We start from the raw sequence: 15117 nt of genomic DNA, 5'->3' as shown, positions 1-15117 counted from the left end.
GATTATTGCAATGTTCACAATTTATTAGGGCAAAGGACAGAAGCCAGAACTGAGTGACTTAGTTCCTTCGCTACCAGGTAATTCTTTTTAGCCTGGTTTCCTCTCTTCCCTTAAGGAAGGGCATGAAACCTGTACGATTCAGATTCATATGAGTATTTTATATTGCAACAGCAAGTATGAACCTACACATGCAGAAAGAATCTAGGTATAGAAATAAAGAACCAAAAGGCCTGCCCCTCAGTGTTGATCATGAATGATTTAGTATAAATATATACAAATAAATACTTAAGTATATAAAAATAAATGCAAGTATAGTACAGAATACAAAATCATCACCATATTTCGAATATTTATTTTACTGTATTTTCCCTGTCTCTGACCTTCACATATGTATTTCAGTCACATACCCAGAGTAGGCAGATTTCAGAAAGAAGGCATCCTCACATGCTTTCACCTGATCTCTTTACACAGCAGCACACAGAACTACAGCTCATATCCAGCAAGAATCACAGCTAGTCATAAACGAACCCCTTTGCCTGCTAGTAAGCAAGTCTGGCAAAATCTTCCATGTGACAGCAACACAGGAGCTTTGCTTTGAACAGTAGGTTTTATGTAAAGCAAAAAAACACAAAACCCTCAGCAAAACCACAGTTTAAGAAGTTAACGCTCTCTACATTTAACTAATCTTATAACCTCCTTCTGCAGACATGTGCTCAAATACAGGTGGCAAACATCAAAGAGAAATTTAAATATTGGAATGCCTCTTACCTTGTTTCTTCAAGTTTAGCAGCTTGTGCTGCAAAAATATAAAGTGTTAATTAAAATTTAACTTGTAATTAGGTTATCAGTGAAATATTAAGTATATTATTAATAAAAATAGTCTAGCACTGCTTAAAAGTAGGCAATTAAAAGAGCTAAACTTGCATGTTTTCCATGTATAATGTCAAAATTCTAAATTGGAAAAATAAAATAATAAAAATCTGAAGAGCAAACCAAAGAGTCAGATTTAAGCAAGTATATGAAAGCATGCATGGAGGTCACGCTTGACCCATGCAAGAGTGGGAATAAAAACCAAGGTATCACATCCTGTCAGGTTGTGACAACAGAGTGTAACTCCTAGGATCAATTAAAATCTCAATGACAAAAATTTGTCATTGATTCATAAATTTCAAGTATTATCATTACTATACCGCTGTTTCCTGGACCCAAATTTTCCATCTTCATACAAATTTACTGTGCAATATTCACGCATGTTTCACCTGCTAGGCAAGCTAGAATGACATGGTTTGGACACAAGCTTTTTCTGATAAATACATGTGGTCTCCCAAATAAGTCAAAGAAAACCTAATTTTGAAAATTCAAGAGAAAGGCAAACAGCTACAGAAGAATTCCTACACAGAACCTTTAAAGGATATCATTATTTGATTCTCACAGTAGATTATACTTCTCAGAACAGAAGGTCTTTTACCTTTCATTTGCAGTGTTCGTCTTGAATACCTCTTGCTGGGCCTTCTTTCAAAGGATGCTGATCTCCTGGCTTTGTTGGTCTTGGTGGTTTGATATTCTGTTTTCCCACTAACAATGCCGTGTAAAAATACATAACAATGAAATAAATCACTTATTTTTAAAGATAGAATACAGACACTGCTCATCAAAATGTCACATTTCTATTTTAAATTCATAGCTTAATAATCTGATCTCAATTCTATTAAAAAATCCCAAACTTAACACCTCAGATGGCCCTTCACAAAAAAGGGAAGGAGTTTTACAAACATACTAATCTTCACCCCATTTTCCCAAGACAAAAGGCTGAAGCAGTGACTACTTAAATATTAAGTTGCTGAAAAAGCACATTTTCCCTTTGCATATTTCTGTGGTCACAGTGCATGCGGTTTGGGAGAGGTTGAAAATTCTAGGATTGAGTAAAGCTTAAGGTATGTTGCCAAAGGTCATAGAGAAAGATGACAATAGGACTAAAAGCCAGCATCTAGATGCTCTTGTTCCCAGGCAAGTCTTTTTTCCCCCCAGTTTGGCCAGACTCTGCCCCCAAGGCAGTAGCAGCCTCATGCTCTGCTGACTCCTTGGTACCGCTGACCCTTTCTGAAGGAGACTAGATGGGATTGCTGCAGTTGCTGGAAATGGAAGCAAAGTATATGCGCTCTGCCTGGGGTCACACCCCACCCCCTTCCATGCGTTCTCACCAACTCTGGTGGGGCAACTGACGGCATCCTGCAGGCTAGTCTGGGACCACAAGCCTTTCGGAAGTCTGTTACGTGCACCAGTAGTGCCTAACATGGAATGGGCATTATCTTAGGCTTCTGAAGCACTATCATGACTCAAACGGTCAGGAACTCAGGAGTCAAAAGACTTGCCGTGTCCCCAACTGCACAAGTCAATCATTCATCCTCTGTGGTTCATTTTAAAAAGGGTGGGCTTTCAAGATGAAGTGATCTGTAAAACACAATGTACTATATATGCTATGTAAGGAACATAAACCTTGAGAAACCTTTGGCTTCCTACTGCACAGACCAGAATCACCTAAAGATAAATCAGAAAATGCAGGGGGAAAATCCGTATGATTTAATAAAACCAATAATGCAACTCACTCAGCTGGCAAGTTTCATTGTCCTAGGATATGTCCCACACATGATCCAAGAAAATCAAGAAGTGACAGAAGGTATGTGCTAAATGACGGGTGACACCAACCTGTATCGGAACCGGGATCCTAACCGAATGAAGCCTGATCGACTTGAGCCTTTTTGGACAGGACCTCGGAGCCGGAAGAAGGCATGATGTTCCACTGCACATTTCCACAAGTGTTTGCAGGCTTTGGGATGATCCAGTCTAAAGACAAAAGTGTGCTCCTGCTCCTTTCCCTTAAAGCACACAAAGCATACTGATGATTAACAAGGGGCTTGAGTAAGGCAAAGCTACAATTCAGTGCAAGCCAAATAAATTTTTTTAATGAATACTGAAATGTATGCTTAAAAGAATATTTTAGGCAGAACAAAAAACCCCAGCCTTTTCAGAAGCTTTAATAAACAACTGCTCCATTGTCTGAAGTTGGAAAGGGCTAGAGCTCATATATTTAATAAGTCAAACTTCTGAATAACTACAAATTAAAGACATCATTATAATAGGAAGGTACTTCTCAATGAGGCTAACATGGTCTCACTTCCAAATCTGATCTCCTCAAATTACCAATGCTCACATTTTATTACCTCAGCTCTGTGCGATTTCTTCCCATGGGAACAATTCTGGCACCTGCTTAAGGAATTTATTCCACTAAATGTGGTACATAGCCTTTTTTTAAATTTTCTTGCACAATGCACGCTGTTTCCAAATTATCTGGTCTACACTAGTTTCACAAGGTATTCCCCTTTTAAAAACAGGGTGAGAAAAAAAAGTAATTGAGCCTATTTATTTTATACTTAAGTCCCATTATTCCCCTCCTCCCCCCAAGTCACAATCAAAAATCTTGCAAAGCATCCACGTTAATTCTCAAAACTTAAATATAGAGATCAGGACTATATAAACTAGTACTGTATAATCAAGACTGAGATGGAACTTAACAGATAGTTATCTACCTGTTCATCATCTTCAACAACAACTAGAGTGAGTTTGTTCTTCTTGAAGTCAAGCCTTGTTATCTTCGGCCTGCAAGATGAATAGAAAAAGCAGGTTATGTCTAACTCTCTTAGTAACTCACCGAGAGGTATGTTCGACATCTTGCCCAAGCCTCTCTACAAAAATATTTTTTTTTCTGTTTTTTGTGGGTGTCTTAAGTCCATGTAGTAGGGCCTGATTATACTGTGGATATCAATGTATCACTTCAAAATTTAACTCTTAATTAGAAACCTTCAAGATAAGAAGTCAGCAACTTCTAAAGAGATAATTTTATCAGAACTTAAAATAATAATTACTTGAACTGAAATCAAACTCCACCCAAATACTCCTGCTTGCCTACTCTCCCACAAACCCACAAGACTGAACTCAGAAAGACGCAAAGGCAGGCCAAAATAATTCTGCTTTATTAAAGAAATGTAAATCACTGTACAATATATCACAGATCAATTCCTATGATGACTCTGTTTCAGAAAATCCCAGCCAAAGAGAACAACGTGAACACGACATGACACAAAAATGCAACCACTTTCCCCCCTTCCTGCCCACCAAAAATATACCCAGAATTGATGGTGGTGGGACAAGACACACAGATAACATTTCTGCTACAACGTGAGTGTTTTTTGGAGTTTATAAAATTGGACTGGGCCAACCCAAACTAACTATTCATATGATGAAATTTCACCTCATCATCTGCCCACTCACTCTTGGTATACCAGTTTCAAAAGACCGGATAGGAATTACAGAATAAAGCATTTAAAAATCCATAAATGCCTGTGTACCCAGACCCAAATATGCTAGCTAGAAGGCTCTCCATCTTGTGTTTTATGCAGTATAAAGCCCTGCAAAATTTCAACAGAATGCTTCTAAGAAACCATGGGGTGTTATTCAGGTATTTGACAGATAAAGAAGCACGTGTTCATAAAAACTAAAGGAAGCTCTATATCCCCTGACTATACATAGATCTGGTTTTGCACAGGGAGAGGAGGGTGTTTAGGGTTGGTTGGTTGTTTTTAAGTAGTCCTTACTGATTGGCAGAAAGGGACATTTCTGCCCTTTACTAGGCACAGAGACATTTTCTTAACGAAAAGCCTGCCCAGATGACATTGTATGTAAAAAATGCACTAGTACTATGCCTTCTGCCTCTTTTTCAACAGTAAGGTGTTAACACTTGGCTAGAACACCTGAAGAAGCATCATTTCACTGACTGGGTGCACACTCTACTTCCAAGGCAATCTAGTACATAATACAACAAACACACTACAAAAAAAAAAAACAACATCCTAAAGTTATCCCACCTTTTACTTGCCTCTAGCATGGCACACATATACAGCCTATTAACATATCAACCAAGAATGTTAAAAAAAAAAAAAAAAAGAAGAATATTTTTGGACACCACAAAACCACAGGCAACAATATTTCTGCAGGTACCTAGTACTCACAGTGCTCGCATATCCCAAACAAAAATTTTTTTTTTGCTAGTGCAAAAGAAACAAAAGAATAAAACCCTAAATTGTATTTAAACATACAATCACAGAGCTTACCAGAAAAATAAACCAATCTTTGTGTCTCCTTCAAAGACAAGAACTCCTGTAGGTGTTAGTCCCAGGCTGTAATCATTGCCGTCTCTTGCCTAATTGCCACAAAATAAAAGGTTATGTTCATTTTGGTGTTTGACCCTTTATCTAAATTATTCCAGTGACTAATGTAGCTTATTTGCCCAGCATTACAATTAAAGACATACCTTCTTATTTTATACAACAAAACTCTCATGTTTCAATGACCTTATGCTATGGATTTTTCTAGTTTGCAACCCTTCAGTAAGGCTGACTAAAGTGGAAAATTAATGTTTCTTGATTTGTCTGTGTAATAAGGACCTCCTTGTGCAGTTCTCTGCACTTCCTTCTCCACAGGAGATCTATTTTTACTTGTAGTTCTTCAGCTGGTAGCTGACTGGACCCCAGCCAATTTTACTTTAATTACTATGATTTTCACATGGCTCTTAAGTCTAAATACAAACTGTAGTACATATTGCCACACCAATCACATATTTAACACAGAGCAGATATGCTTGGACTAAAGTTATACCTTCTAGAAATGTATACTATAAAGTGGAATGTCAATGCAAAGCAGGATCAGTTGTTACACAGTTTAGATGAGTGCAATATTTCCCCCCCCCGCCCCAAAGCAAAACCAGTGTTGAAATGCTGGACAAACCTAACATTATCATTTCCAAAGGTCACCATGCTGTGGTTAAACATACCTTGACTATGTGCATGTCTACACCATACATTTCCAGCCACTTAGCTTTGTTTAAGTAGTTAGTTTCAGCCTGTGCTGGTGTTTGCCCCCTGAAATAAATTTTTTTGCTGTTAGGAAGATGCCTGAAAAAGCACATAAAGAAAAACTGGTATATAAGGAAAGACAAAAAGAAGTTCCTCAAAGTTTGTGAAAAAACTAAACACTGCTGACACTTGTTTGCTTTCATGAATATCAGGATCACTTTTGTAAGTTTTAACCTGAAACTGCTGCTGCAAAAGCTGTTGCACTTCAAGATTCTGTACCTCATCATTTTACCCAGACCTTTGAAAAGCTTCATTTTTCACATTATATCCTCTTACAAAATATGACAGAGCCATATCAGAATTATGTTTCTGAACAAGACCACAGAAGAAGCGTCAGCAGCATTTTTTAATACATTCTCTTCACAGAAAAATCAGTGCAAAAGGTTGGTTAGCATGCACTGGAAGATCTAGTACCTGCATTCCTTCCACTTTTCAAAAATGGCTAGTTCCATCTCTTCAGTCTGAGTGGGAACAAACCTGAACTCAGACACCAGTTCAGGGACATGTTCAGCAGGATCATAGTCTCCAAGTTCAGCTACAAAAGAACAGCATTGTCAAACAATGTTCCCAATAAACACAGTGGATATCAACAGGAACTTTTGCATACTTTTCTAGTTAATCTAAAATACTAAATTTCTTTTTTTTTTTGACAGGGAAATTATGGATGCTGAACAAATGGTTGTCTGCACAAAAGCTTTGCATTAATTTTTAAGAAGTGCTATTGATATATTCCTTAACAAGCTCCCTATAAATGGAAGTTATCAACATCCTTGAAACTCACCTTTTTTCTTGCAGAAATTTTTCAACATTTTTATTACTGAAGTCTCTACTGAGATGACAGCCGACTAAAGTTACAATGGAATTCTGCCTTAAATTATTAAAACAAAATCTCTTGAGATTTGTAAAAAGGAAAACCAGTTCTGACACTTTTCATAAGACTATTTGTTCATTCTAAAAATCAGTTTCTGGTTTTATGACTATAAATCCCCCTGTCCTGCTAAATTACTCTCTGTCAGGGCACAATCATGCAGGTGATATTTGTCGCTCACCTTTTCATCTAAGAACATAATAAATGCTGTACTGGGTCAGTCAAATGGCTCATCTAGTCCACTGCTGCATGCTCAACAGGGGCAATAAGAGATGCTATTTAGAGAGCATACTGGAAGATACTAGTCAATGGGTGTGCCACATCAAAAGAACAACCTCCTTTTTTCTACAGATGCTAACAAGTCCAGCTTTTAAAGACTGATGTATGCCTAAAATGCTGAAACTCATTTATAAAAATGTCCTGATTTTCAGAGTCACTAAGCTTTTGCTCCTCCCACTGATTTCAAGTTGCTTCTTAATGTTCAGCTCATATCCAAAAAATAAGGAATAATTATGTAACTTGGACCAGGCCAATAATTGTTCTGTCTGAAAAAAAGAAACTATAGAAGTTTGTGTAGGAAAAAAATAGTGACATCATTGGGAAGACCTGGAAAAGTCAAATAAATACACATAGTATTCCACAGGTACCAAAACTACATACAATCTAAAAACCTGTTTCTTGGATTTCTGAATACTGCAGGAATAATAATAGTCTTCTCACCCCCTCCTTTTTCTTTTTAATGCTGACTGAGGAAGTCTGTAGTTCTACAATAATTTACTCCCACTAAAACGCCTGCCTCTGTTGAAAGGAATGCTGTCAAAGCCAGCTTAGGTTCCAGCTGATTTAAATAAAAGTACACAGCTGTCAGACAGTAAGATTAAAGCCCTGCTAAAGGCCTCATTGTAGAGAAAGGAAAGAAAAGACCAGCACAAAAAGCAATGGATATATGGCCTAATTAGATCACTTTGTTTTTCCAAAAACTTATTCACTGAACCCGTATCTTAAGGCTCTAACAATGCTAATATTTTTAACTATGGAATGTATTCTAACTGTTTTCCTTCCACACAAAACAGCAGGTTAAAAAGGCAGGTATCTTTACAGTTTAACCCCAAGTCTCTATACCTACACATGGTCAGGGCCATTAGCAGTTCCTGCCTGAAGAACAAAAAGTGTTTTGGAAAGTATCTGTAAGAGAAAGAATTTCAGTGACTTAGTCCTGTTACCTAACTCCTGCAAAGTACAACAGTCCATTGGTTTATAAGATGAATGTTGCGTAAAGAATTTGTGCAGCACAAATGCATGGCACATCTCCAAACTCCCTCTTCATCAGAGGACTGTACAACAGCTTTACAGCAGAGGTTCTGCAATTTTTTTAGACTCATAAACTGGGTTGAGTAAGGCCATTATAGCTATATCCTCCAATAAGGACCCAAAAGCCTACTCTAGCAGACATTTCTAAAACTTCAAGCCTCCCCTCTTTCTCTTGTGAGTTCCCCTGCTTGAAACCACAGCAAACTTCACATTCGTTAAGATCACACCCTCATCCAAACAACAGAAGACATTGGCCATGAAGATCAGTGATGTACAACCTATACGTGCAACTGAAGGTCAGACCACAGCTCTCATGAGAGCCATGGATGCTGGAGTCTCAGCTGGAATCAGAAGTTAAAGACAACTCATTAATAAGAGTCTCAAATAACTTGAGCAAAGTGCTGTGTAGCTTAGAAAAAATATAGGATGTCACCTCTTTTTGCTGAAGAAGGATCTGAAATACCAAGAAGTGCAGTTCAACCATAAATGCTCAAGTACAAGCTTGAAGACATGGGGCACTAACATGTTTCCACAAATAAGCTGAAGTCAAAAGCTGGTGGTTTTTATATACAGGACTTTTCAAGTGAGTACAGGACCAAAATAATTTTGTACCTGATTTACACCACGAATGGCAGAAACTATATGATGAAAAAAAAGTGAACTGTGTTACTACACCAAAGCAATTCGGGAAGACTGCAGACCTCGTATCTTGTGTGAAAGTGGTCAGGTTTGCACAAAAGCACCTGAGAAAACAAGTTTAGGGCAAAGCTGTGTTCTGTTTCTTGAGGAATCGAGTGATTTTCAATATACGCTTTCAGCAAAATTACAATAAAAAAAGAGCTGTGTTTCACACTGGATGGCTAACATCTGGGCAGAACCTATTTTCTGGATATAACAAGGACAGACTAAAAGAGGTAATAAGAGTACACACAAGCTGTTCATACAAATTCATCTTTCCCTGCTCGTACCCTCTCACCTTGCATGTTATAAGCTGCCAACTGGACGGCTGTGTCAAAAGGGCATTCCAATCTGCCATAAGAGAAATGCATTGTTAAAACCATAGCTGACACTATTTAGCAGGCAACTCATACCTGACAGTGAGAAACTCAACTTGTTTGGGATAATAAAGTGAAAAAGGATTAGTAGATTTTCAGCAAATTAACAAGAGATAAGCACTACGTTATTTAAACATTCCTCTGATGCTATTCATGCATAGAAAAGTAGTATTTTAGAAAAAAACCCCCACATTACATTACTTAGTAAAACTAATTATCCAAATATAAGTTTAATAAATCCTACGCTGTAATTGTTTAAAAGGCTGTTTATCTGGAATACTTACTTTCCACTAAGAATATCCAGTTTCAGCTGCAGAACAAATAAATACCTGTAGGATTAAATAAGAAATAAAAGTCATCGATTAATAGTTCTAATATGTCACTCAGCCAACAGGAGGAAGTTCGAGCCTGACAAATAAAAATGTTTTCTACTCTTCACATGGGTTTTCAAGACCGAAGAAACTGTGTTGTGATTTTTCAAGGCTTTGAACTAGTATTGCATGGTAAAAGAAATAGGATACCTAAGTAAGTGTCACTTTTTTCTCTTCTGATCCTACTTGGGCAAAGAACAACTTGCAGCTTCCACGTTTTCCTCACTATCCATAGACATATCAATCTCATAAGAGAATGAATATTTTAAAGTCTCTCAAAAATAAACGTTCCTGGATTGCTTAGCTAAAATCTAACCCAGAAAGCTGACTGCAAAGTGACAAACCCCGCCCCCCCCAAAACAGTAGGCTGCAGCCTTTTCAACTTGTTTACTCTTCAGAGCCAGCTTTCCTTCACTGCCTTGCTTATTCAGTACTCTTCTTGCTTAGAAATTAGGCAAATATTGAATACAAAGCTCCTATCCCTTTGGTGTGCGACACCAATCCTTCCGATCCAATACCCACAAAGAGTAGCCCTCTTGCTCCATTATGGTACACAGAAGTAGTCTCATCAACTAAAACGCTGCCATCCACAGTGGTATCCTGTTTGAATTCTACTATAGATGGACAGAAGCCTTAGGCACAAAGCCAAAGACAATGCCTCTGTTTCAACATGTGCCTATGTCTCTTCATACTCACATACATAGACAGAAAACAGATGCAGGCATTTTTCTTATAGGTCCCTTGGAAATCCAAATACTTTGTCAAACCATTTATTATCCAAAGCCTTTTGAACACTGGCCCCTACATGGGGAATAAATTTGTTTGGTACTGAGCCTAGGTATCAAAAGAATGAGCACAGGCCTCCAGTGTATAGTGGGTGTGATTAGTCCGTGCTTATCAGTCACATAACACTTGCAAACAATTCAAGCATACTTCCCATGCCTAGGCAATGTTACATGACCTCTGACTGGTGGCATCTGATGGGAAGCTGGCAGAAAACGTGAGCGAGCCGCACCTGTGGAAGCTGAAAAGTGGCTCCAGCTGGGTGTCCTGCTGCACAAAGAAAAGGTAAGAGCCCTCAGAAAGCCCCTGCTAGTGACACCTATACCCACAGCAGAGCTCCCCTTGCCACTGCTTCTTCAAGGCATAAAATTGTCTCAAGACAGAAGACAGACTTGCTGCTCTCCTCTTCTGGGGGATTAGCTAAGCAGACAGACAGGGTTTAAAAGCCCTCAGGTTTCAGGGCTGCCCTACTAAAACCTGTATAGCAAGGTCTGACTGGCAGAACTCAGTCAGGATAGATGAAAATGTTTTATAGTGGTAGGTACAGATGTAGGTCTGAGTTTTCTCTGCAGTTACTATTTTTAAAGGCAGTTAAAAGTTTATTCAGGAACATGAATGGGGAGGTAAAACACTCTTCCCAGATCGGCAGGAAAGCATTAAAGAAGAGCAGTTATAACATTATGGTACTACATATAAGTATGAAGCTGTACAGGGTACATATGGCTGTAACGGGTAATACTACTATAATCTTCCTGGTAGCACTCCTAGGGATTTGGCTAAAGTGCAGACCGAAGATCCACACAGACATAAACCTGAACAACAAACAAATATACTTCACACTCTTACAAATGGCTGAGGGTACGAAGCATCTACAGCTATCAAGAAAACATAACAACTTTGTTTTCTCTCCAAAACAGATCATCAGCAGCGGTGACAAGGCAAGGAAATGTCGCCTTTTACAACAGACTTATACTACTGACAGATGGCAGGTTGTGTTCTCGTTCAAAGCACCCCAAGTATGCCTCAGTCCAGCATGAAATGCAACATTATGAACGGATCTGTGAAACGCTTTAATCAAGAGAAACTGCTGCTCACCTGATACTACAATTCTACACAGACAGTATTGTTAACTCACATCTCAGCATGGTAGTAAAATACTATTTTCCCTTTCTATAAGCTCTGAAAAGACCACAGAAGTAATGAAACGTTAACTGAACTTATTTTTGCCAAAGAGAAACTCTAACTTGCCATTCAACACTTTCCTACCCAAGGAGACAGGATGACTATATACAGTTGAAACTAAAGATTACAGAAAGAGGAATTATGTCTGTTCTCTTCAGTAAAAACCTCTGTCCATTGTGTATAAGCTACTCGGGTCAGTTGCCAGAATTGCCTAATAAAAATGGTGCATCAACTAATATAGTAAATATACAGATCTCTTTATACTAGAGCTCATTTATTTAATGAGAGCTACATTAGAAACATTTACAAGAAGCCAAGTAAGCAAGCAGCTCTAAGGAATTCTCCAAAATGTCATACAACTTTTTAAATAAATACCACAAAACCATTTTCCTGGCCTTATTTGGATACCTCTCTCTCACACAAAATCCTTCTTACCTTGTTAGCTCTTCACGTAGATTGTTGGGCTCTGATGAGTAAAACTTTACACGAAAATGCAGACAATACGGTGGGCCAACTGCAAAGCAGAATTCATTCAAGACAGCGGTAACAGTTACTGAATGAGACATCTTATTTTTTTGTTACACAGAATCCCATCGCAAAACTTGACTGAAACCGGCTCTGTCCTACCACAAGGTCTAAAGGCGGAAATTCCTTTGTGACACAGAAACGCATTAAAAACATCAGGGTGAAAGGATACCTAAATATACACACAAAATAGTTTTACATGTTACAAGTCAATCCAACAGTCATATCACATTAAGTTGATTTGTCCTGCCAAGAGCACGCGAATCTAGGTTAATCCCTATATTTAAGGACTCTATCCATCACCGAGAAAGCTGTGCATCTTGGCTTTGCAGTTGACCAAACCCCCAGGCACTCTGTTGGTCTCTGTAACGCCTTCCCAGGGCTCTGGGAAATACCCACTGCTGGCAACTCAGGCCCCTAAGTTTAGACGTATTTTAGGGGCATTCAACAGACGCTTCTGTGGAAGAATCATCTTTTCTGGAAACCAAAGAGTTAATTCAGCAAAGGATGGATTAACAGTTCTTTAAAAATGTGCAGCACTCCGCCGATTCTTGCATCTGACAGGAGGAATTTTCTCTCTCTTGGTGCTTCCAAACCCTCTGTTCTATTAACACAGCACCACAAATCCCTGAAGACTTCCCACAGCAGACAGCAAGGAAGCTGCTAAACAAAAACCAGCCGACATCACATCTTACCCAAGCATGCACCACTGAAACGACCAGGCCACACTGAACGCCTGTGCAGCGGGTCAGGACTTGGTAGACCGAACACAGATTCGGGCACTCAGAACTGCCCCAAGGCATAGAGGCTCCAAGACAAGTTTTCCTATAGTCAGGATAACGATCTATAACACTAAAGCATCTTCAGCTGCCTCCATTTAAACTATAATTAATGAGCCTCTAACATGTTTAATTAAGGACATTAGACTAAAGTAATATGAGCTACAGAGGGAAGAGGCCATTAAACAATCAGCAGCACCATGTCAGGTTTTTGTCACCAGGTCCCGTCACTCCTCACAGGACACTGCCCCCCACCACCCATTTCAACGGTCTGTGCCTCCTCTATGTTCAATATGAGATCCCGAGAGAAAACAAAAAGGACACTTACTTTTAACTTGCTTTTTAATGCTTTTTGTGTTGTCCAACCAATGCTGAAAAATAAATTACTTTCATTGAATTATCAATAAAGAAATCTCACAGAAAGAACAAAAAAGGTAAAAAAAACCCCTATTCTTAGTGAACACCATCTTGGAATAACAAGTAGTTCATTAAAACAATCTAATCCAAATCTTTCACATTTCACAGTTCTCAGTGCTCAAAGATCCTTTCACTCTAAGTCTGTAATGCAAAATATCAGTTTCGAACAACAGAAACATCCTGTAGTAACTTATTTAAAGGCAATCTTCAAGAAAGCATTATCTACTTTAAAAAAAATGTACTGACAGAGCACTTTAATTACTAAAATTTTCATCCTATCCAAACAAACAAACACTTAATTCACACATTAGTAGGTCAGCCAGTGACTATGTGCCAGAGAGGCATAAATCATAGCTGGAGACTCTGGCACTCTGTTTGTGATGTCCACTTGGGGTGGAAGGGGAGAGACAAAATAAATATTGTTGGCTTTCAGGCATTTTCTTTAGATGACTCAAGCGTAATAACAACAAAGAGGGTCAGCTCTACTTAATTCTCCAAAATTTATTCACATCTGAAATTTTAGCAATTGTCACATGGGAGGACAGAAGTTACTGCCCCACCTACTAATTCTAATTATAAGCATTAGTATAACAATATAAGCTAAATGTACTTGACATGAAGCCAAAATAAAGGCTTCACTTGCACTGCATACAACAAGCACGTGAAAATTAAGCTCTAGATGGCAGGTTGAAAGAAACATCTACACATATATGCTATGCTCCCTAAAATAATTGCATATACTCCCACTGCTGAAGAGTTTATACCAGAAACTAAAAATAAAGCTGGAAAGCTAACGTACACCTAGCGGGAGAGACCTACTTCCAAGTGTTGTGCACAGCGAACAGCTCCCTCCTCCAAAGAAGGTGACTCAGTTAGTAAACACAGCACCTATTCACCGTAATTGCATTGAGTCAACAGCCAGAGCAAGCTACCTAGCACACCACAGCCTGCATGGTTCACAACAACCAGGTAACACCACCTCATTTGATCAGTCCCAAATGTCACCTTGCAACAAATACAGATGAATTATATACTTAGCAACACTCCTTTCGTTAAACTACATGCCATAAAGTTCACAGTGGGCCCCACAGAGAACCAAAAAGCAACAGGGGTATGAGAAAGAACCGGTATTTTCAGGTTACAATGCCAAGTGCAAACACATTCCTGTCTTCAGAGCAGCCCTGCCTTCTGCAGAGAGTGTGTAAAGTCAGCCTGTAATACATCCATGATATGCAGCAATTGAAATATTAGCTGCAGACCTGCACAACTGAACCGTCTACTGCTGCTGTGCATACAGCTGAAAATGCTCTCATTACCTATTAAAACAAAGTAGCTACAGAAATCTGTTTGAAATGTATATAATATATTTTTAAAATAAAGCAGGAAGCTTAAAGAATGAAGCAAATATTTACGTCAACTTTGCTTACACTACCAGCAAAATGGAGTAATTTTTTTGTTTGTTTCTTTAAGAAAATGCTATAATCTCTCTTCCTATTCCATAAACTCACTTGCTTTAAGAGACAACTTACTCCTTCCTGCACCATATAAATATACAAACTGCCCACTTGGAGGCTTGCAGGTGATTTAGACACAGGAATGGCAGAGAGCCATTTCTAGGCTACAGGACTGGCTGTGCATGCCTGTTTCATCTCCCTCCTGTTTTTTCTCATCTCCTCCACATTCCGTGGCAAGGCAACTGAGAGGCCCACGACAGGCACTGATAGTATTTTATTCTGCTCGGCTCTTACCACCGCTGCCTACAGGAGCTGAGTCTGAATGGTAAGGGTCTGTGTGGAAGAAGGGAAACAACTGCTTTTAAATGGAGGGGGAAAAAAACCACCAAAAAACCCACCCAAA

General features: G+C 38.8%; 1 protein-coding gene across 4 annotated transcripts in view; it reads right to left on the bottom strand.

Moving 5' to 3' along the window:
• Positions 1 to 15117, bottom strand: part of EPB41L5 (erythrocyte membrane protein band 4.1 like 5) — a 61003-nt gene that overhangs the window by 30547 nt on the left and 15339 nt on the right. For all 4 annotated transcript variants that reach the window (XM_049804321.1, XM_049804331.1, XM_049804339.1 and 1 more), the window contains exons 4-14: positions 13172 to 13214; positions 11975 to 12053; positions 9488 to 9532; positions 9125 to 9177; positions 6384 to 6504; positions 5888 to 5975; positions 5169 to 5257; positions 3588 to 3657; positions 2707 to 2876; positions 1469 to 1575; positions 769 to 796 (exon numbers count right to left, since the gene is read on the bottom strand). In XM_049804321.1, the coding sequence (XP_049660278.1) occupies positions 769 to 796; positions 1469 to 1575; positions 2707 to 2876; positions 3588 to 3657; positions 5169 to 5257; positions 5888 to 5975; positions 6384 to 6504; positions 9125 to 9177; positions 9488 to 9532; positions 11975 to 12053; positions 13172 to 13214 (893 nt within the window). The remainder of the gene's footprint in view (positions 1 to 768; positions 797 to 1468; positions 1576 to 2706; positions 2877 to 3587; positions 3658 to 5168; positions 5258 to 5887; positions 5976 to 6383; positions 6505 to 9124; positions 9178 to 9487; positions 9533 to 11974; positions 12054 to 13171; positions 13215 to 15117) is intronic.

The sequence above is a fragment of the Accipiter gentilis genome, chromosome 1 (genome assembly GCF_929443795.1).
Source record: "Accipiter gentilis chromosome 1, bAccGen1.1, whole genome shotgun sequence".
Taxonomy (NCBI): Eukaryota; Metazoa; Chordata; class Aves; order Accipitriformes; family Accipitridae; genus Astur; species Astur gentilis.
This window is presented reverse-complemented; position numbering and strand designations above follow the sequence as displayed.